Here is a 22,867-nt window from a genome sequence, read left to right as displayed (position 1 = left end):
AATCGGGCGCCGCCATTCACTCCCATAATAAATATCGTTTACTGGGCGCCGAACAGGAAAAAAGGGCGCCCGAGAATGATAACGTTTTCCAACGGCGCCCGAAGATTTTTAATGTTTTATAACTGCTTGTGATGATTTACGTTTCCTATTTCAATAAAACATTATTTTAAATGTTATCCCTTACTGTTTGTAAAACATTATTATTCACAAAATAAAGCGATCAGTACGTAACCTAAATTGTAATATATTTTATCCCTTACTGTTTCTAAAACATTATTCTACACACAATACAGTGATCACAAAGAAGGGTCTTAGGTTTAGGCACCATCAGGGGAGTCTTAGGTTTAGGCACCACCAGGGGGGTCTTAGGTTTAGGCACCACCAGGGGGGTCTTAGGTTTAGGCACCACCAGGGGGTTCTTAGGTTTAGGCACCACCAGGGGGATCTTAGGTTTAGGCACCACCAGGGGGGTCTTTGGTTTAGGCACCACCAGGGGGGTCTTAGGTTTAGGCACCAATACGGGGGTCTAGGGGTTAGGGGTAGGTACAGGGAGGGTTACTTACTATTTTTTTTAAACGTTATTATACATTTAACTTTTTAAACAGAAGATTAACCTTTTTTACAATTGCCGATTTCATGCACATTATTTAATGATTTATAACTTTATAAAACATTGTTTTTAAACGAAATATAGTACAATATATTTTTAAACGTTATCCATGTTTATCGTTTAAAACCCCGCGCCCTTTTTTCCCAGCGCCGCTTTTTAACGTACGCCTGTAAAGGTGCCCATTAATGGTACCATTTTTTCATCATATGCAATCTTTTGTTGCACTTTTTACAATCAAAAGTAAGAAGGTAATTCTCGATTGTTCCCATAAACAGGTCGATTAGGGCATTTTTTCTCTTCAGAAACGATCGTAAAAGCCACATTTCGTATCCACAGAATTTTCAATTCCAATCGACCAAATAATCATTTCACATCGATCTTCACCAAAACTTCTGCACAATTCGATTGTAAATATTGCATCGAAAGATCGCATCTGATGAAAATATTGACTAAGAGGGGTGGGAGGAGGCGGAGATCAGCGGAGATTGACGCAAGCAGGGCCGGCGCTACCATAGAGGCAAAATGGGAAATTGCCCTAGAGCCTGTAGGGGCCCCCAAGGTGTCTCCCCCAACTTAACTGTTGTTCCCTGGAGCCCCTGCAGAGTCTTCGGCTGAGCCAGGGGGTGTCAGCCCCTTTGGTGGAAATTTGGCTGCAACAAAGTGTTCCTATTGTTTGTACTAGAACTGGCCCTAGACGCAAGTAGAGGCCAGGGATGCTCCAAAAAAAATATTCGGATGAAGTCCGAATAATAGGTTTATATGGATTTCATCCTGCTAATTAAAGCACCTGTGTGGGTGGGCGGGGGTTGGGTTACTCTTAACAAGTCTTCTTTGATCGGTCCCTCGGCGCCTCCCATGATGCGTTCCAAGCCGCGGTCACGTGATTACAAACATTTACTCCTTCCGGGTTGAAGGAGGAAGTGTTTGTAGTCACGTGACGCGCTTGGAACCCATCATGGGAGGTGCTGTGGGACGGCGTTTCAGCTATGGCCTTAATGCTGAAAAGGACTGAGAAATAAAAGGAATTATTTTTGTAGGCCTCAGACTCTCTTTAACAGTACAAGCAAGGCAGATACCACAGAAAGAGAAAACAAAACAAAACCTTGTTTTAACTATTTGCTGTAATGGCAAAAATGAAAGCACTGTACAAACAATCATATTGCAACACTAGTGATATTTAGGCAACACCACTTTTCAGAATGACACCAATGCTGTTAACGATTCCCAATGTTGTTTTCACAGTATTTACAAACATTTTTGTACCTTCACAGACAGGTCGGGTGTTACTCCATGTTCCATCTGCTAGACAGTCTCTGTAATTCCTTTTTGACTGCATTCTATACCTGGATAAATGAGAACAAACATAACTAATGTTAATGTGGCTCTACAGCCTGGCATAACGTAGGTTTAACAGTTTTATTACCTGTCTTTAGCTCTAAGTAATGTCTTATGCGTGAAAGTCATAATTGACAGTGATGATTGTAATGAGCTAATTACGATTACGCAAAAAATTATGCAAAATTATGAAATACTACTATTAAATACAAAATTAATTACGATTTTCCCTGAATTTTTGCATTACGATTACGATGCGTAAAAGCGAATTTTGATGCAAACTTTCGGCCCACCACTGATAATTGCCTTCTTGGTCGCATTCAGCTAGCCGCCACCTTGCATAATTATGTCACTCAGTTCAGTGTGATGTATCGCACTGCTGTTATCAGACTCTGTACCTCTGAGTGTTACAAGGCCTACCACATAGAGCCACATGAATCCATGCCATGCACTGATGAAGATCAATCAATGAATCTGAAATGTCTGTATGCATGGTGGATTATTGTGGCTCTGTAATATTAACAAGCTGACACATCATTGCATTCCAGCAGATCAGGAGGTGTGGCTAGCTTCCAGGGACAACAATGGATAATGATCACTTGTTTTGGAAAGCTAACGTGACCAGTATTTTAGGGTTAAAAAATACATGTAGAAGGCTGCACATCCCTGACCTAATATACTACAATTGAATGGTTAATCGCTGTGGCGTACACCGCACTATGGGAGCTGCTAGCCTGGTAGTTACAAAATTATGGAAATAAATACAGGTAGAAGTCTGCACACATGAGGTGATAATTAATTCAAATGCAGCCCATATGGTGAGCGCTGGCTTTATTCTCTGCTGTCCATACTGAATGTAAGTTACACATTTTTGCTTAGCTGCTGCCAGGGTAAGGACATATGCTTTTAACTTAGGTTAGATAGTGTAGGACATCTGCTTCGGAGAATTACCTCAACGTTGGTGCAGATGTCTAGTAGATTGTATTTTTGCATGCAAACTATAATGGCAACTAAACTTTCTCCATAAACCGGTATTGCATTGTTTGGATGCGGGGCGTGCAATTTTAGTCCAGGAGGGGCGGTGTACGCCACAGCGATTAACCATTCAATTGTAGTATCAGGTCAGGGATGCGCAGCCTTCTACCTGTATTTGTTTCCATAATTTTGTAACTACCAGGCTAGCAGCTCCTGCTTTCCTGTTTGCATGGTAAGTATTTATTTATGAATATGTTTTGCATCTGTTTGATTGCTGAGTGTGTATTTGAGCTATATAAGTGGTGCACATGAGGTGATAAGTCATTCAAATGTAGCCCATGTGGTGAGCGCTGGCTTTATTCTCTGCTGTCAGTATTTTAGGGTTAATAATAACACTGCATTTTTGCAACTGACCCTATCTCGTGTTACACGTATAATCCATCATTTTATTTGTAATCCTATGGTTTAAACTTACCCTGCATTACAGAAGTAAGTCACCCTTGAGCCAACGAAAAAGGATTCGGCTTCAAAATATCCATTTTCTATATCTCCAGGATTCAGACATTGTGTTACTGTGAATGAAACAAAATAAAATGATTGTTGTAAAGCCCAGCTCCACCATTCATTTAAGGTCTCTGGACAGAGCTGGGACAGGGTCCACTAGCACCCAAGGCTGAGACACCAAAGTGCGCCCCTCCATCCCTCCCACCCCAGCTGTCACACACTGATTGTTATTAGACTAAGAGGTGCCCCAGGGCCCCAACACCTTAATCTATAGTTAACTGGCTGGCAGTCACTGCCATGAATCCCCTTTTCTTATTTACCTCTGCTTCAAACACAATAGGGAAACGATAGCTGAGTGGGTTGTGCGCCCCCTCATACACTGCGCCCTGTGGCTGAAGCCTCTCCAGCCTCTGCCTTGGCCCGGCCCTACCTCTGGGTTTGCTGCTTAATCAAAATTGTTACTGCACCAATGGCCACGATATGATGTGCAGGGATCCACTCTAGAGTATGAGCGGCAGTAGTAATGAATAAATGAACTCTAATTAGGGCCAGTTTCCACTACACGCAGATTGGATGCAGATTGGATGCAGAATGGATGCAGAAAAACTCTAATGAATGCCTATGGGAGCATCAGAAGCATTCATTGGAGTCAGTTTTTCTGCATCCATTCTGCGTCCAATCTGCGTGTAGTGGAAACAGGACCTAAACTCTTGACGTGAAAGCAGTTTGACAGGAACAATGTCTTTATATCAGGATTACTGGGAGCGGTTGGCTGTGTCAGCTCTGAGGGGAACTTAATGGAGGCTGATAACATTAGTAGCAAAAAAAGACAGTGAAGCAGGCACAACACATACGGTTCATGAGTTTATTTTTGCTTCAGATTTGCTTTAAACCTAGGTGTGTCTTATAGCCAAAATAATATGGTAATTAGCTTTTGTGGTATGGTGTGCTTTTTTTTTTTAACCTTGCATTTATTGCACTATTCACGATAAGCATTTATTTTGGTGTCCTCAGATATTTGTTGAAAAGAGTGGTCATCTGCTAACTGCCTGTGCTGTCCTGTAAAGGTGCCCATTAATTGTACAATTTTTTCATCATATGCAATCTTTCGATCCACTTTTTACGATCAAAAGTAAGAAAGTAATTCTCGATCGTTCCCACAAACAGGTCGATTAGGGCATTTTCTCTCTTCAGAAACGATCGTAAAAGCCAAATTTCGAATCCACAGAATTTTCAATTCCAATCGACCAAAGAATAATTTCACATCGATCTTCACCAACACTTCTGCACAATTTGATTGTAAATATTGCATCGAAAGATCACATCTGATGAAAATATTGACTGCGAGGGGAATGAGGAGGCGGAGATCAGCGGAGATTGACGCAAGCAGGGCCGGCGCTACCATAGAGGCAAAAGGGGCAATTGCCCTAGGGCCCCAGAGCCTGTAGGGGCCCATTTGGCTGCAACAAAGTGTTCCTACTGATGAATTTTGATTGGGGGGGGGGGGTGTCTATTTGGGGGCCCTGGGTATAATTTTGCCCGGAGGCCCCATTGTACTAGAACTGGCCCTGGATGCAAGTAGAGGCCAGGGATGCTCAAAAAAACATATTTGGATGAAATCCGAATAATAGGTTTATACAGATTTCATCTTGCTAATTAAAGCACCTGTGTGGGTGGGCGGGGATTGGGTTACTCTTACCCATCAGAAGTCTTCTTTGATCGGTCCCTCGGCACCTCCCATGATGCGTTCCAAGCCGCGGTCACCTGATTACAAACATTTACTCCTTACGGATTGAAGGAGGAAGTGTTTGTAGTCACGTGACGCGCTTGGAACGCATCATGGGAGGTGCTGTGGGACGGCGTTTCAGCTATGGCCTTAATGATGAAAAGGACTGAGAAATAAAAGGAAGTACTTTTGTAGGCCTCAGACTCTCTTTAAAGTGATCCTTAAGTCAGAAAAAAAAGACTTTTACTCACCTGGGGCTTCCAATAGCCCCTGCAGCTGTCCGGTGCCCTCGCCGTGTCCCTCCGATCCTCCTGGCCCCGCCGGCAGCCACTTCCGGTTTCGCCGTCAGGAGCCGACAGGCTGGGAACGCGAGTGATTCTTCGCGTTCCCAGCCACAATTGCTGCTATATGATATATACTCTATGCTATAGCAGCATACAGGGCGCAATTGTGGCTGGGAACACGAAGAATCACCTGCATTCCCAGCCTGTTAGCTCCTGGCGGCGAAACCGGAAGTTGCTGCCGGCGGGAACACGAGGATCGGAAGGACACGGCGAGGCCACCGGACAGCTGCAGGGGCTATTGGAAGCCACAGGTGAGTAAAAGTCATTTTTTTTTTGACTTATACTGTAGGATCACTTTAACAGTACAAGCAAGGCAGATACCACAGAAAAGGAAAAAAAAAAACCTTGTTTTAACTATTTGCTGTAATGGCAAAAATGAAAGCACTGTACAAACAATCATGTTGCAACACTAGTGATATTTAGGCAACACCACTTTTCAGAATGACACCAATGCTGTTAACGATTCCCAACGTTATTTTCACAGTATTTACAAACATTTTTTTACCTTCACAGACAGGCCGGGTGTTACTCCATGTTCCATCTGCTAGACAGTCTCTGTAATTCCTATTAGACTGCATTCTATACCTGGATAAATGAGAACAAACATAACTAATGTTAAAGAGAAACTCCGACCAAGAATTGACTTCATCCCAATCAGTAGCTGATACCCCCTTTTACATGAGAAATCTATTCCTTTTCACAAACAGACCATCAGGGGGCGCTGTATGACTGATATTGTGGTGAATCCCCTCACACAAGAAGTTCTGAGTACCGAGGTAGTTCTGGCAGTTTCCTGTCTGTGAACCCTGTTGCATTGTGGGAAATAGCTGTTTACAGCTGTTTCCAACTGCCAAAACAGCAAGCAGCAGCTACATCACCTGCCAACAGTAAAAATGTCACCATGTGATAAATGTCAGAATATAAATCAGGGATTTAAAAGATTTTACAATGGGCAAACACTGGCTAAATCATTTATACATAATTATTCTAAAAACGAAGCACTTTTTTATTACATTATTTTCACTGGAGTTCCTCCTTAATGTGGATCTACAGCCTGGCATAACGTAGGTTTAACAGTTTTATTACCTGTCTCCAGCTGTAAGTAATGTCTTATGTGTGAAAGTCATAATTGACAGTGATGATCGTAATGAGCTAATTCCGATTACGCAAAATTTTGCGTACATTTTCGCATTTACGCTTATGCATGATTACGATTTGTAAATTCAATTGAATTCGTACAGTGATTTGTAATTTCGCCTAAAATTTCGCATGATTTTCACGTAATTCCGTGCTGAATTTGGCAGTTAACAGCAAAGCCGCTATACATGGTAGTTCCACCAAAATTGCTACATATGTTAAGGAAAATATTGGGTACAAGTCAAAAAAAGAGTCTTTCAAAAAGACATTGTAGTTTTTGTGAAAATCGATTTTAAAAATGCAAAGAAAAAATGTTTTTTTAAAGTAAAAAAATGACAATTTAAAAATATTTTTCTTTGCATATTTAAAATTGATTTTCTCAAAAACTACAATGTCTTTTTAAAAAATTCTTTTTTTTTACTTGTACCCAATATTCTCCTTAATATATGTACCAATTTGGTAGCAATAGCATGTGTGGGGGCTTTGGTATTAACCGCCAAAATCAGCACAAAATTTCACGAAATTGCGCAAAAAATTATGCAAAATTATGAAATACTACTATTAGATACGAAATGAATTACGATTTTCCCTGAATTTTTGCATTACGATTACAATGTGTAAAAGCGAATTTGGATGCAAAATTTCGGCCCACCACTGATAATTGCCCTCTTGGTCGCATTCAGCTCAGATCAGAGAATAATGGCGCACAGCGCCTATGCATAAAAATGGCGCCACATTAAAAAGATACGCTTATCGCTATTTATCGTTAGTAGTAGGAAAACGGCACACAGTAACGTTACTGATCAATCGTGCCGTTCATATGCCAAACAGCAGATGTTATTGTGCACAGTAACGTTATTTATCAATAGCTCCCTACATAAGCCAAACTGCAGGCGTTATTTAACTGCAAAATAGTGAATGGATTTAATGTAACACTGTCAGGGTTAGGGTTAGGCACCACCAGGGAGGTCTTAGGGCTAGGCACCACCAGGAGGGTGCTTAGGGTTAGGGTTAGGCACCACCAAGGGGGTGGTTAGGGTTAGGCACCACCAGGAGGGTGTCTAGGATTAGGCACCACCAGGGGGGTGGTTAGGGCTAGGCACCACCAGGGGGGTGGTTAGGGTTAGGCACCACCAGGGGGGTGGTTAGGGTTAGGCACCACCAGGGGGGGTGGTTAGGCACCACCAGGAGGGTGCTTAGGGTTAGGCACCACCAGGGGGTGGTTAGGATTAGGCACCACCAGGGGGGTGGTTAGGGTTAGGCACCACCAGGGGGGTGTTAAGGGTTAGGCACCACCAGGGGGGTGGTTAGGGTTAGGCACCACCAGGGGGTGGATAGGGTTAGGCACTACCAGGGGGTGGTTAGGGTTAGGCACCACCAGGGGGGGTGGTTAGGGTTAGGCACCACCAGGGGGTGGATAGGGTTAGGCACTACCAGGGGGTGGTTAGGGTTAGGCACCACCAGGGGGGGTGGTTAGGGTTAGGCACCACCAGGGGGGTGGTTAGGGTTAGTGATAGGTACAGAGAGAGTTCTGTGTGTTAACGCTAAACAACAATAGGGCTTTAACGTTAAATAGCGATAAGCGTCAAACGGATTAGTGGCAACACCGTGCGCCATTATTCACAGGCGCCATTTTCAGATGGACCCATTCAGCTAGCCACCACCTTGCATAATTAGGTCATTCAGTTCAGTGTGATGTATCGCACTGCTGTTATCAGGCTCTGTACCTCTGTGTGTTACAAGGCCTACCACATAGAGGCACATTAATCCATGCCATGCACTGATGAAGATCAATCAATGAATCCGAAATGTCTGTATGCATGTTGGATTATTGTGGCTCTGTAATATTAACAAGCTGATACATCATTGCATTCCAGCAGATCTGGAGGTGTGGCTAGCTTCCACGGACAACAATGGATAATGATCACTTGTTTTGGAAAGCTAACGTGACCAGTATTTTAGGGTTAAAAAATACAGGTAGAAGGCTGCGCATCCCTGACCTAATATACTACAATTGAATGGTTAATCGCTGTGGCGTACACCGCCCCTCCTGGACTAAAATTGCACGCCCCGCATCCAAATAATGCAATACTGGTTTATGGAGAAAGTTTAGCTTCCATTATAGTTTGCATGCAAAAATACAATCTACTAGACATCTGCACCAACGTTGAGGTAATTCTCCGAAGCAGATGTCCTACACTATCTAACCTAAGATAAAAGCATATGTCCTTACCCTGGCAGCAGCTAAGCAAAAATGTGTAACTTACATTCAGTATTGACAGCAGAGAATAAAGCCAGCGCTCACCATATGGGCTGCATTTGAATGACTTATCACCTCATGTGCACCACTTATATAGCTCAAATACATACTCAGCAATCAAACAGATGCAAAACATATGCATAATTAAATACTTACCATGCAAACAGGAAAGCACTATGGGAGCTGCTAGCCTGGTAGTTACAAAATTATGGAAACAAATACAGGTAGAAGGCTGCACATCCCTGACCTAATATACTACAATTGAATTGTTAATCGCTGTGGCGTACACCGCACTATGGGAGCTGCTAGCCTGGTAGTTACAAAATTATGGAAACAAATACAGGTAGAAGGCTGCGCACATGAGGTGATAAGTAATTCAAATGCAGCCCATATGGTGAGTGCTGGCTTTATTCTCTGCTGTCCATATTGAATGTAAGTTACACATTTTTGCTTAGCTGCTGCCAGGGTAAGGACATATGCTTTTAACTTAGGTTAGATAGTGTAGGACATCTGCTTCGGAGAATTACCTCAACGTTGGTGCAGATGTCTAGTAGATTGTATTTTTGCATGCAAACTATAATGGAAGCTAAACTTTCTCCATAAACCAGTATTGCATTGTTTGGATGCGGGGCGTGCAATTTTAGTCCAGGAGGGGCGGTGTACGCCACAGCGATTAACCATTCAATTGTAGTAATAGGTCAGGGATGCGCAGCCTTCTACCTGTAATTGTTTCCATAATTTTGTAACTACCAGGCTAGCAGCTCCCATAGTGCTTTCCTGTTTGCATGGTAAGTATTTAATTATGCACATGTTTTGCATCTGTTTGATTGCAGAGTGTGTATTTGAGCTATATAAGTGGTGCACATGAGGTGATAAGTCATTCAAATGTAGCCCATGTGGTGATCGCTGGCTTTATTCTCTGCTGTCAGTATTTTAGGGTTAATAATAACACTGCATTTTTGCAACTCACCCTATCTCGTGTTACACGTATAATCCATCATTTTATTTGTAATCCTACGGTTTAAACTTACCCTTCATTACAGAAGTAAGTCACCCTTGAGCCAACGAAAAAAGACTCTGCTTCAAAATATCCATTTTCTATATCTCCAGGATTCGGACATTGTGTTACTGTGAATGAAACAAAATAAAATGATTGTTGTAAAGCCCAGCTCCACCCATTATTTAAGGTCTCTGGACAGAGCTGGGACAAGGTCCACCAGCACCCAAGGCTGAGACACCAAAGTGCGCCCCTCCATCCCTCCCACCCCAGCTGTCACACACTGATTGTTATTAGACTAAGAGGTGCCCCAGGGCCCCAACACCTTAATCTCTAGTTATCTGGCTTGCAGTCACTGCCATGTATCCCCTTTTCTTATTTCTCTCTGCTTCAAACACAATAGGGGAATGATAGCTGAGTGAGTTGTGCGCCCCCTCTTACACTTCGCTCTGTGGCTGAAGCCTCTCTAGCCTCTGCTGCGGCCTGGTCCTGCCTCTGGGTTTGCTGCTTAATCAAAATTGTTACTGCACCAATGGCCACAATATGATGTGCAGGGATTATTATTATTTATTATTTTTTTTTTTATTTATAAAGCGCCAACATATTCCGCAGCACTTTACAAAGCACAATAAAACGACAAGCGACAAGGGGAACATAGATATACTAACAAATTGCAAAACAGAGTTCCAAGCAGCACAAATATTGTGACAAAAACAGTAAACATTAGGAGGAGGACCCTGCCCTTGCGAGCTTACAATCTAGTGGGTAGTGGGGGACACATTAGGTAAAGGGCTTAATTTGAATCCTTGTGCAGATTGTTTAATACACCTCCCTATATTGCCTGATGAAGCGGGGTTGAACCTGCGAAACGCGTTGCATTTCTTTTTGGAGTTCCTAATAAATGTGTTTGACTGTCTGAATCGCAGACGTTGTCGTGTCTGCTTGAGGGAGGTAAGACCACCACTTCCTCCTTCAATTTTGCCATTTAAGTTGGTTTTTAAGCTCATTTAATCTAATCTTATACTTTTGGCGCCTCTGTTCATTGTATACAATTTTGAGTCCACCCTTGGTAGAGGGTTGCTACCCTTTCTTCCTGTCTACAGAGAGCGACTTCTTAATCCTGAGTGGGGTCAGGACAATCTCCCCACCTGCCTTTACAGTGGTTGCCTGCTGGTGACCCTGACTTGTGAGTATTTAGCAATACAAACTTATTGCCACTTTTTCCGGTACGAATTACACTATTAGGGCTCTTGGTGTTCCCTGTTTTTATCTCTTTGCAGCATTAGGTAAGGGGGTGAAAGATGGATGAGGCAGTGACCCTTTGCCTCTGATTACATTGTGTCAAATAAGTAAATAAGGGCTATAGAATGTTATAAGCTTGTCTGAAAAGGTGTGTTTTAAGAGTGCGTTTGAAGATGTCCAGGTTTGGAGCGTGACGTACAGGCTGTGGAAGAGAGTTCCAGATAAGAGGCATCCACTCTGGAGTATGAGCGTCAGTAGTAATGCCTCAAGATCCGCACCATCAAAAGTGGGTTTGCTGCTGTAACCCGATTTATCTGTTAGCACTCGGCCCCGGCTGAGAGGAATCAACCAGACACTGACTCAGATGTGATTATCAAAGATTTATTCCTGACCTAACAGTGGTCACCAGTAACTTCTCTCAACCAACAACACTTCCTGTAATGAATAGCGGAGATACCGTCGCAACAGCAAGCGGCATGGCGGCTATTTCCGCGTCGCAGCCAGTGGTTTCCGCCGCACAGTTACATGCTGGTGCTTTGCCTGGTCCTTCTATCGCTCATAGACTAAGGGCTACGCGCAAGCGCGCCGAGCGAAAGGACCTTTATGCATCTAGAAGGGGAGTCAGCTGATCACTCGGTCAGCTGACTCCAGCTATGCTCTGGATTGGCTGAGTGATCAGGGCGGCGCTATAGAGCGCGTTTAGTATATATAGGACATGACTGTCAGTTGTTCCGCGTCTGCTGTTGCATATGCTACGTGTTAGCACTCAGACCTAGTCAGATCCCAAAGTGTGCTAGAACCAGCTGGAGCTGGGGATCCACACTTAGCCAGATTCTGTTGATAGCTTAAAGTACTAATTGAATTGCATTATTTGTTATGACCTTCTGCTAGTTTGACTACTCTTCTGCTCTCTGATTCGGTGCCTTTGCCTATCTGATTTAAGTTGCCGACTCCGCCTGAACTACTACTCTGCTTTAGCTTCCTGTCTGTACCGTATCTGTCGGTGTGTTGCCGAACCTGCTTGTCTGACTCTTTTGCCCTTACCAGGGAGCTTAGTCCTGGTGAGGGACTCTCAGTTAAGTTATCACCTGCTCCTCAGGTAGATAGCTGAAATATAGTCTTAATCACCTGCTCCTCAGGTTAATAGCTGCAGTACAGTCTTATTCACCTGCTCCTCAAGGTTGATAGCTGCAGTACAGTCTTAATCACCTACTCCTCAGGTTGATAGCTGCAATACAGTCTTAATCACCTGCTCCTCAGGTGACTAGCTAATATCATACTGTCTAGATCTCCTGCCCCAGGGAATCACCTACTGCAGCACAGTCTGAATCACTCGCTCCTCGAGTGATCACTCTACATTGTCTCACCGGGCATCACCCGCTCCTCGGGTGAAACTATCACTATTCCTCTGTGTCTCCAGCCAGCTGGAGTACTGATTACTGTGTTCTTTAGAGATACCCCCTTCTACCAGCCCCTCTGGGATAGTGGTATATCAATATTTACTGTTGCACCAAACACTATCTTACACCTGTGTGTCCTGTGTCTTGCTATACTTGTATTATTGGTGATTCTGCAGATCATCACATAATCAGGTATAACATCTGTATTATTGGTGATATTGCAGATCACCAATAATCAGAAAATCTGTTCTTGCTGACACCTATCGTTACACTTCCCTTGTACATCATAGGTCAAAATAATACAGTCTTCTCCTCTTTACAGTCGGTGCACCAGTAAAAGCTGCAGAATAAAAAGGTTAAGTTACACAATAACTTGTACATCCACTTTGCTGACTCTTTGGGCTCGATTCACAAAGCGGTGATAACTCAGTTATCACGCCTAAAAGACTTTAGGCGTGATAACCTTTGCACTAGCAAAGTTATCACCGCTTTGTGCTCTAACTCACGCGAAGTTTCCGCGCGTACTCGCGTACGCGCGCGCGCAAAGTCCCATAGGGCTTAATGGGCACTTCGCGCGAAGCACGGTGCGCTGTGCGCTACGCGCGCAAAACTTTGCGTGCGGGAGTTCGCGCGAATTCCTTCAGATCACGCCTAAACTAAGTTTAGGCGTGATAAAGGGCTTTTCACAGGCGTGCAAAGTGTTTGCACCGCTTTGTGAATCAGGCCCTTTATCTCTGTCAGATGTCACTCCACTTTTCACTGTAGCACACTTTAGTATCACAAGATGCAATGAAACTCCTCCTCCACTTATCTTCTTTAAAGGACTTCCGAGGCCAAATGTTTAAAAAAAACATTAAAAAAAGTTATATACCTGTGTAACTTTGTAGGACACGGAGGACGCCGTCCGCGCCCTCCGTGCCGTTCCGCCGGGTCCCCGCCACTCATAGCCCCCCCGGACGGCTCACAACCCCACGGCCAGGGTCGAGCTCTCTGCTTGTATCAAGATGGCCGCCGGCCCTGGCCGCGGCTGCGCACTCCGCATTGCCGCTAGTGCGGCTGCGCAGCTCCAGGGCCAGCCCTCCGATCCACGCATCCTGTTGCATTTCACATCGATCTTCACCAACACTTCTGCACAATTCGATTGTAAATATTGCATCGAAAGATCGCATCTGATGAAAATATTGACTGAGAGGGGTGGGAGGAGGCAGAGATCAGCGGAGATTGACGCAAGCAGGGCCGGCGCTACCATAGAGGCAAAGTGGGAAATTGCCCTAGGGCCCCAGAGCCTGTAGGGGCACCCAAGGTGTCTGCCCCAACTTAACTGTTGTTCCCCGGAGCCCCTGCAGAGTCTTCGGCTGAGCCAGGTGGTGTCAGCCCCTTTGGTGGAAATTTGGCTGCAACAAAGTGTCCCTACTGATGATTTTTGATTGGGGGGTGTCTGTTGGGGGGCCCCGGGTATAATTTTGCCCGGAGGCCCCATTTAGAACTGTCCCTGGACGCAAGTAGAGGCCAGGGATGCTCAAAAAATCGTATTCGGATGAAATCCGAATAATAGGTTTATACAGATTTCATCCTGCTAATTAAAGCACCTGTGTGGGTGGGCGGGGGTTGGGTTACTCTTACCCATCAGAAGTCTTCTTTGATCAGTCCCTCGGCACCTCCCATGATGCGTTCCAAGCCGCAGTCACGTGATTACAAACATTTACTCCTTCCGGGTTGAAGGAGGAAGTGCTTGTAGTCACGTGACGCGCTTGGAACGCATCATGGGAGGTGCTGTGGGACGGCGTTTCAGCTATGGCCTTAATGCTGAAAAGGACTGAGAAATAAAAGGAAGTATTTTTGTAGGCCTCAGACTCTCTTTAACAGTACAAGCAAGGCAGATACCACAGAAAGAGAAAAAAAAAACACCTTGTTTGGTACTTGTGTATTATCCCGTCTAGCACAACGGCTCGGCAGTTAGACAGGCTGAAAAAGTCTGCACTCTGTTACTTGATCAGCTGATTCACTACAGAATCAGCTGCTGCTCCCTTCCCCACAGCTTTCCTCACGGAGTGAACGTAAAGACAGGTGTAGAATGAAACTCAATGGTATCTATATACTGCACATGGCCACCAGGGGCAACATTTTCTTTACTTGGCTTTAGGAAAGAGCTCACACACTGTGCAGTACAGTTCGTCGCATAAAGAGATATGCTTCGCCATATCAAGTTGATAAATATGCGCAGTTCCATGATTTTCCCCGGGATATAATGAGGCGCGCAGCAGAGAGGACATGTGAGCAGCAGAGCACACAGTATGAACAAGTCTTGTGCAGTGAGAGCCGTGGCCAGTGTCAGCATGTTTGCCGTGGTAACCGCAGTGCTGCTGGCACAATACGTTTTCACCATGAAGAAGAAGAACGGAAGAAAAACAAAAATAATAGAGATGGTAAGAAAGAGCTGTAGCCATAGAGAGTGATTATGCTGGACTGGTCGGCACGCAACCCACATGAACTTATTCACAAAAACGGAGCATCTGCTGTTCCCCGGTGGTGAATCAGCTGATCAAGTAACTGAGTGCAGACTTTTTCAGCCTGTCTAACTGCCGAGCCGTTGTGCTAGACGGGATAATACACAAGTACCCCTTGTTTTAACTATTTGCTGTAATGGCAAAAATAAAAGCACTGTACAAACAATCATATTGCAACACAAGTGATATTTAGGCAACACCACTTTTCAGAATGACACCAATGCTGTTTACAATTCCCAATGTTGTTTTCAAGGTATATACAAACATTTTTTTTTTACCTTCACAGACAGGTCGGGTGTTACTCCATGTTCCATCTGCTAGACAGTCTCTGTAATTCCATTTAGACTGCATTCTATACCTGGATAAATGAGAACAAACAGAACTAATGTTAATGTGGATCTACAGCCTGGCATAACGTCGGTTTAACAGTTTTATTACCTGTCTTCAGCTCTAAGTAATGTCTTATGCGTGAAAGTCATAATTGACAGTGATGATCGTAATGAGCTAATTACGATTACGCAAAATTATGGGTACATTTTCGCTTATACGTAATTACGATTTGTAAATTCAATTGAATTCGTAAAGTGATTCGTAATTTCGCCTACAATTTCGCATGATTTTCACGTAATTCCGTGCTGAATTTGGCAGTTAACAGCAAAGCCACTATACACGGTAGTTCCACCAAAATTGCTACATATGTTAAGGAAAATAGTGGGTACAAGTCAAAAAAAGAATTTTCCAAAAAGAGCTTGTGGTTTTTGTGAAAATCGATTTTAAAAATGCGAAGAAAAAATGTTTTTTAAAGTAAAAAAATGACAGTTTAAAAACGATTTTTCTTTGCATATTTAAATTAGATTTTCTCAAAAACTATAATGTCTTTTTGATACATTCTTTTTTTGACTTGTACCCAATATTCTCCTTAATATATGTACCAATTTGGTAGCAATAGCATTTGTGGGGGCTTTGGTATTAACTGCCAAAATCAGCACAAAATTTCACGAAATTGCACACAAATTCCACAAAAAATTATGCAAAAATTATGAAATACATACGAAATTAATTACAATTTTCCCTGAATTTTTGCATTACGATTATGATGCGTAAAAGCAAATTTCGATGCAAAATTTCGGCCCACCGCTGATAACTGCCCTCTTGGTTGCATTCAGCTAGCTGCCACCTTGCATAATTACGTCATTCAGTTCAGTGTGATGTATTGCACTACCGTTATCAGACTTTGTACCTCTGGATGTTACAAGGCCTACCACATAGAGCCACATTCATCCATGCCATGCACTGATAAAGATCAATCAATGAATCCGAATGTCTGTATGCATGTTGGATTATTGTGGCTCTGTAATATTAACAAGCTGATACATCATTGCATTCCAGCGGATCTGGAGGTGTGGCTAGCTTCCACGGACAACAATGGATAATGATCACTTGTTTTGGAAAGCTAACGTGACCAGTATCTTAGGGTTAAAAAATACAGGTAGAAGGCTGCACATCCCTGACCTAATACTACAATTGAATGGTTAATCGCTGTGGCGTACACCGCCCCTCCTGGACTAAAATTGCATGCCCCGCATCCAAACAATGCAATACTGGTTTATGGGGAAAGTTTAGCTTCCGTTATAGTTTGCATGCAAAATACAATCTACTAGACATCTGCACCAATGTTGAGGTAATTCTCAGAAGCAGATGTCCTACACTATCTAACCTAAGTTAAAAGCATATGTCCTTACCCTGGCAGCAGCTAAGCAAAAATGTGTAACTTACATTCAATATGGACAGCAGAGAATAAAGCCAGCGCTCATCATATGGGCTGCATTTGAATGACTTTTCACCTCATGTGCACCACTTATATAGCTCAAATACATACTCAGCAATCAAACAGATGCAAAACATATGCATAATTAAATACTTACCATGCAAACAGGAAAGCACTATGGGAGCTGCTAGCCTGGTAGTTACAAAATTATGGAAACAAATACAGGTAGAAGGCTGCGCACATGAGGTGATAAGTAATTCAAATGCAGCCCATATGGTGAGCGCTGGCTTTATTCTCTGCTGTCCATACTGAATGTAAGTTACACATTTTTGCTTAGCTGCTGCCAGGGTAAGGACATATGCTTTTAACTTAGGTTAGATAGTGTAGGACATCTGCTTCGGAGAATTACCTCAACGTTGGTGCAGATGTCTAGTAGATTGTATTTTTGCATGCAAACTATAATGGAAGCTAAACTTTCTCCATAAACCAGTATTGCATTGTTTGGATGCGGGGCGTGCAATTTTAGTCCAGGAGGGGTGGTGTACGCCACAGCGATTAACCATTCAATTGTAGTAATAGGTCAGGGATGCGCAGCCTTCTACCTGTATTTGTTTCCATAATTTTGTAACTACCAGGCTAGCAGCTCCCATAGTGCTTTCCTGTTTGCATGGTAAGTATTTATTTATGAATATGTTTTGCATCTGTTTGATTGCTTAGTGTGTATTTGAGCTATATAAGTGGTGCACATGAGGTAATAAGTCATTCAAATGTAGCCCATGTGGTGAGCGCTGGCTTTATTCTCTGCTGTCAGTATTTTAGGATTAATAATAACACTGCATTTTTGCAACTAACGCTATCTCGTGTTACACGTATAATCCATCATTTTATTTGTAATCCTACGGTTTAAACTTACCCTTCATTACAGAAGTAAGTCACCCTTGAGCCAACGAAAAAGGACTCGGCTTCAAAATATCCATTTTCTATATCTCCAGGATTCGGACATTGTGTTACTGTGAATGAAACAAAATAAAATGATTGTTGTAAAGCCCAGCTCCACCCATTATTTAAGGTCGCTGGGCAGAGCTGGGACAAGGTCCTCCAGCACCCAAGGCTGAGACACCAAAGTGCGCCCCTCCATCCCTCCCACCCCAGCTGTCACACACTGATTGTTATTAGACTAAGAGGTGCCCCAGGGCCCCAACACCTTAATCTATAGTTATCTGGCTTGCAGTCACTGCCATGTATCCCCTTTTCTTATTTCTCTCTGCTTCAAACACAATAGGGGAATGATAGCTGAGCGAGTTGTGCACCCCCTCCTACACTGCGCCCTGTGGCTGGAGCCTCTTTAGTCTCTGCCTTGGCCCGGCCCTGCCTCTGGGTTTGCGGCTTAATCAAAATTGTTACTGCACCAATGGCCACGATATGATGTGCAGGGATCCACTCTGAAGTATAAGCGTCAGTAGTAATGCCTCAAGATCCGCACCATCAAAAGTCCATATTTATTTGAATAAAATCGGGACCCAAACGCCGCGTTCGTGCAAACGCGCGTAAAAGCTTGGTACAAACGCTCCCATTTACTTGAATGGGAGCGTTTTAACGCCAAGCCCGGAAAACACTGGCGGTAAAAGCGTCCGTCTGAACCAGCCCTAATGGAGGCTGATAACTTCTCTGATAACAGGAATGCTCACACCCTTAAGGTAGCCATACACTGGTCGATGTGCCATTAGATCGACCAGCTGACTGATCCCTATCTGATCGAATCTGATCAGAGAGGGATCGTATGGCTGCCTTTACTGCAAACAGATTGTGAATCGATTTCAGCCTGAAACCGATTCACCTTCTGCTTAGCTGCTCCTGCCGCCTGTCCCCCCCCCCCCCCCCCGTATACATTACCTGATGCTGGCTCCCGGGCATCTTCTCCACATTGCACGGCTCTGTTCCGGCTCCATCCCGGCGCTTCCTGTGTTACTCCGTGACCAGGAAGTTCAAATAGAGCGCCCTCTATTTGAACTTCCTGGTCACTGCAGTGACACAGGAAGCGCTGGGATGGATGGAGCCGGAACAGAGCCGTGCAGCGCGGAGAAGACGCCCGGGAACCAGCCTCAGGTAATGTATACTTGATCGGATCGGCCGCCGCTAGCGACGCGCACTTTACCCGCGGGCGATCGAGGGTAATTTCCCGCACGGCGCGATCGATGGACCGATCCGATTTCGGGAGGAAATCGGATCGGCGGCTGCGTTTACCGCGAACGATTGGCAGCAGATTCGATCCCAGGATCGAATCTGCTGTCGAAACGGCCGCGAATCGAGCCAGTGTATGGCCTGCTTTAATACAGTTAGCAGCAGATTCTCTTACTTCATCTGGGCAGCTCTATCTTGCATCAACAAATGAATCATCATCACATTGGCCTCAATTCACTAAGCTTATCTCCTGTCTTTAATAACGTTTGTAGAGTTGTTACCATGGTGATAAGGCATGTAGTATTCAGGAAACATTTTACCTCAGGCAAACCTAAAGTTAACTTTTCTGTCTTTAAGTTAACTCTCCAATCCTTAAAATAACTCCAGAGTTAAAGACAGGCTGTTAATTAACTGTGTGTGAAAATAACTACAGAGGAGGTAAATTAACTACAGAGGAGGTACATTAACTACAGAGGAGGTAACTTAAGGAATGAAGAGATAAGATAACTCTCTCACTGTGTGGAGGTAAGTTTTCTCTTGCCTTATTATCTCCAGCATGATCTTAGTGAATTGAGGCCACAATAGCCTCAATTCACTAAGCTTATCTCCTGTCTTTAATAACGTTTCTAGAGTGGTCACCATGGTGATGAGGCATGTCGTAATCAGGAAACATTTTACCTCAGGCGAACCTAAAGTTAACTTTTCTGAAGCGCCCCCTATGCTGTTATTGCGGCCTTCCTTGCCGCAATAGTAGTATAGGGGGTGCTATTGTGGCTGGGTATGCGAAGAATCACTCGCGTTCCCAGCCTGTCGGCGGCTGACGGCGAAATCGGAAGTGGCCGCCGGCGGGTCCAGGAGGATCGGAGTGACTCTACGTGGGCACCGACCGGCTGCAGGGGGCTGAGGGAAGCCCCAGGTGAGTAAAACTCGTTTTTTATATGTGACTTAAGGTTCACTTTAAAATAACTCCACAGTTAAAGACAGGCTGTTTATTAACTGCGTGTGAAAATAACTACAGAGGAGGTAAATTAACTACAGAGGAGGTAACTTAAGGAATGAAGAGATAAGATAACTCTCTTACTGTGTGGAGGTAAGTTTTATCTTGCCTTATTATCTGCAGCATGATCTTAGTGAATTGAGGCCTATGTCTCTGTTTCTTTAAAGCTTTATCAACAGGCAGTCTCTAGTTACACCACATTGATCAGGGTATGCCTTTTCAGTACTTTGGGTTACCTATCTCTATATCTCAGCAAACCTCCACTGACACTGGCCCCTCTCTGAATAAACACTGAGGCTTGTAGCTGCTCAAAGGCCCACACTCATCTGCATTGCCTCAGTCTCTCTCTCTACATGTCAGCTCAGATCTGGCCTGCACAATCTGCCTCTGGCCTCCGCTCTCTGTCTGGCCTGGCTGCCGCTTCTCTCCTTTCTCTGCCACTAGTCTGTTGGTCTTCACCGGGTTCCCTCTTAGACTCATGGGGGACTGCTGCGGACCTCCTCCCTCAGCCTCCTCTCCCACTCTCCGCCACCTCCTCTCTCATCCAGAGCGCTCCCCTGACTGAACTGCGTGCTGAAGGAAAAACTGGTTAAAACCAGTTCCCTCTAGCTAGGTCTCGCATGTTCTGCCCCTCCTGCACCTGTGCTGTGCTGCTTTGACCAGCTGGGCAGGGGCTTCTGGAAGTTTCCACTGCTTTGTGTACTTGGTCGCCTAGCAACCCAGCCTATGTGACCATCTTAGCGCTTCAGCTTCTCTCTCATGCACCGCCCTAGTTCCACCAGGCCAATAGCTAAGGCGAATTTTAGCCTTAGCTGCTGAACTCACCCCACACATCAAAATACATTAAAACAAGGTGTGACCCTCTTTTAGAGGGTTACACTGCTAATAGAGGGGTGTGAAATAACCTGTCGCATACATTAATGTAGCCTAAGAAAATGAATGTAGACCCCCCAAAAAAGTGAAGATGGGGAAGGTTAAAACCAGTGTTAGCGTGCGCCTGTTATCCTGCTGGGAAGATTGTCTCCCACCTTTGGGTGAGAGCAATGGTGTAGCTGCAATTCATGGCCCCCCTCCCTGCCCCCCCCCCCCCAGTGTTCACACCCCTTCCTTTGCCTCCCCTTGGTGCCCTTCACAGCCTGGGGGCCCATCTCACAAGTGTCATAGCATAAGTGTGGCCATCATAATCTTCACACCCATACAAGTGAGGCCACAAAAAAACCCTGATCTGAGGCATAGTCCCCTGTATCAGAGGAAGGGAAGGTTAGTAGTTGGGGGCCCCTGCGATCACCCCTGGAGTTACGCCCCTGTGTCCTGGGTGGGAGATAAAGATAAAACAAATAATTGTAGCACTATCTGGCGGTTTGTCAAGCAAGTGTTGTAGCTACTAGCTAGACAAAACTCTTCACAATTCCTATATAAAGGAACTAGCTGATGACCCGGCGTTACCCAGGAATGTATTTGGCTGGTGTCGGCTCTGCTCACTTTTTCTAACCCTAACACACAAACACTCAATGACCAAGTTTGTGAGCTTTGGCATCAATAATTTGTATATTCCCATAGAAATTAAATTAGATTGGCTGTTTGTGACTCCGCCCCTCTCCAGCATTTGAACCCCAGGCACCCAAAGACTAACTGCAGCAGGTTTGAGGCATCTTTTATTAACAGTGGCAGCAATTAAAATATTCCCCTTGAAAATCAACAGGTGAATTTTGATTGGCCATTACAGGCTCCACCCACTTCCCTGAATATCAATCCCAGTCACCCAGTGACCATCTGGGAAAGTTTGAGAACCCAGCCATTAACAGTGTAAGAAGGCCTGCAGTTTATATTTTCCCAGTGAAATTTGTACTTGGCTCTGCCCACTTTTTGTAACCTGGACAATGACCAAGTTTGTGAGTGTCACGGACGGTTGCGGGGCCGCAGGCGCATCCTGTAACCGCCCGTGAAGAAAAAGCGATCGCACTCGATTCTCTGCATCAATTGCGCTTCAGATCGATAGAATCTGGGTTGAGTGTGTAGGAGCAGCTGAGTCTTTTCTCAGCAGAGAGATAGCATCAGCCTAACTGCAGGATGGCTCTTTTGATATGCTAATGAGCCTGAGCCTAATCTGCTGCAGAGAGTCCCTGGCTTCAAGCTGTGCTGATGGCCCATCCATCAGGTATAGGTGACAAGCACCATGACAGAAGCAATCTAGAGTGGGACAACTCAGACACGCTGGCTCCTTCCCCCAGCAGGGAAGCCGACATGTGGCTTGCTGCTGCCAGCTTCAAAAGGACCTCACCTAGGAATGACCTGCTATCAATCCCAGATGTAGATCATATTCCATAAACTGCTATATGTGTCATATTTTCTGTGTTGCCAGGCTGGCAGACCCTCCAAACTAACAGAGCATGGAGGGCCCTGGCTGGCGTTGGTTCTGAGAACATTTCAGAACATTCTGAGGTAAAGACTGCCAGTTAGGCAGTTCAACAGTGCCCTAATGATACCACAGGGGTCCCAACCCTCATGTTTGGTATCAGGCTGCTGGGTACATCGAGGCAGACCTGAAAATATTAGTAAATCTGCCCTGACCTGTACGGTTCTGTGAGATAGAGTCCATATATGGTTAAGGTATGATTTCTGGTCCCCAGGACAAGGGGAGGACTCATCTCATGTTCTAAGGGGGTGTGTGGCCCCGCCCTCACTCCCTCCTACTGAATCAGGGGCATAAGAATGGCAGAGGACCCAAACTCAGTGTCCTCCACCCTGAAACATCTTGAACTCATCCGTGCCAGCTTGAGGATATGCTGGCATCCACCTGGTCTGAACTCTGAACTTTGATTGAAACCAAGAACTTTGATTCTTCCCACAAAAAGGACATCTTTCCAGGAACTAAGTATTTTTC

At 44.5% G+C, this 22,867-nt stretch overlaps 1 protein-coding gene across 1 annotated transcript in view; it reads right to left on the bottom strand.

Moving 5' to 3' along the window:
• LOC137529223 (CUB and sushi domain-containing protein 3-like) overlaps positions 1-22,867 on the bottom strand; it is a 118,040-nt gene that overhangs the window by 47,094 nt on the left and 48,079 nt on the right. The window contains exons 7-12 of the mRNA XM_068251208.1: positions 17,719-17,815; positions 15,316-15,395; positions 9,923-10,019; positions 6,000-6,079; positions 3,396-3,492; positions 1,874-1,953 (exon numbers count right to left, since the gene is read on the bottom strand). Of these exons, the coding sequence (XP_068107309.1) occupies positions 1,874-1,953; positions 3,396-3,492; positions 6,000-6,079; positions 9,923-10,019; positions 15,316-15,395; positions 17,719-17,815 (531 nt within the window). The remainder of the gene's footprint in view (positions 1-1,873; positions 1,954-3,395; positions 3,493-5,999; positions 6,080-9,922; positions 10,020-15,315; positions 15,396-17,718; positions 17,816-22,867) is intronic.

This window comes from Hyperolius riggenbachi, chromosome 1 (genome assembly GCF_040937935.1).
Source record: "Hyperolius riggenbachi isolate aHypRig1 chromosome 1, aHypRig1.pri, whole genome shotgun sequence".
Taxonomy (NCBI): Eukaryota; Metazoa; Chordata; class Amphibia; order Anura; family Hyperoliidae; genus Hyperolius; species Hyperolius riggenbachi.
This window is presented reverse-complemented; position numbering and strand designations above follow the sequence as displayed.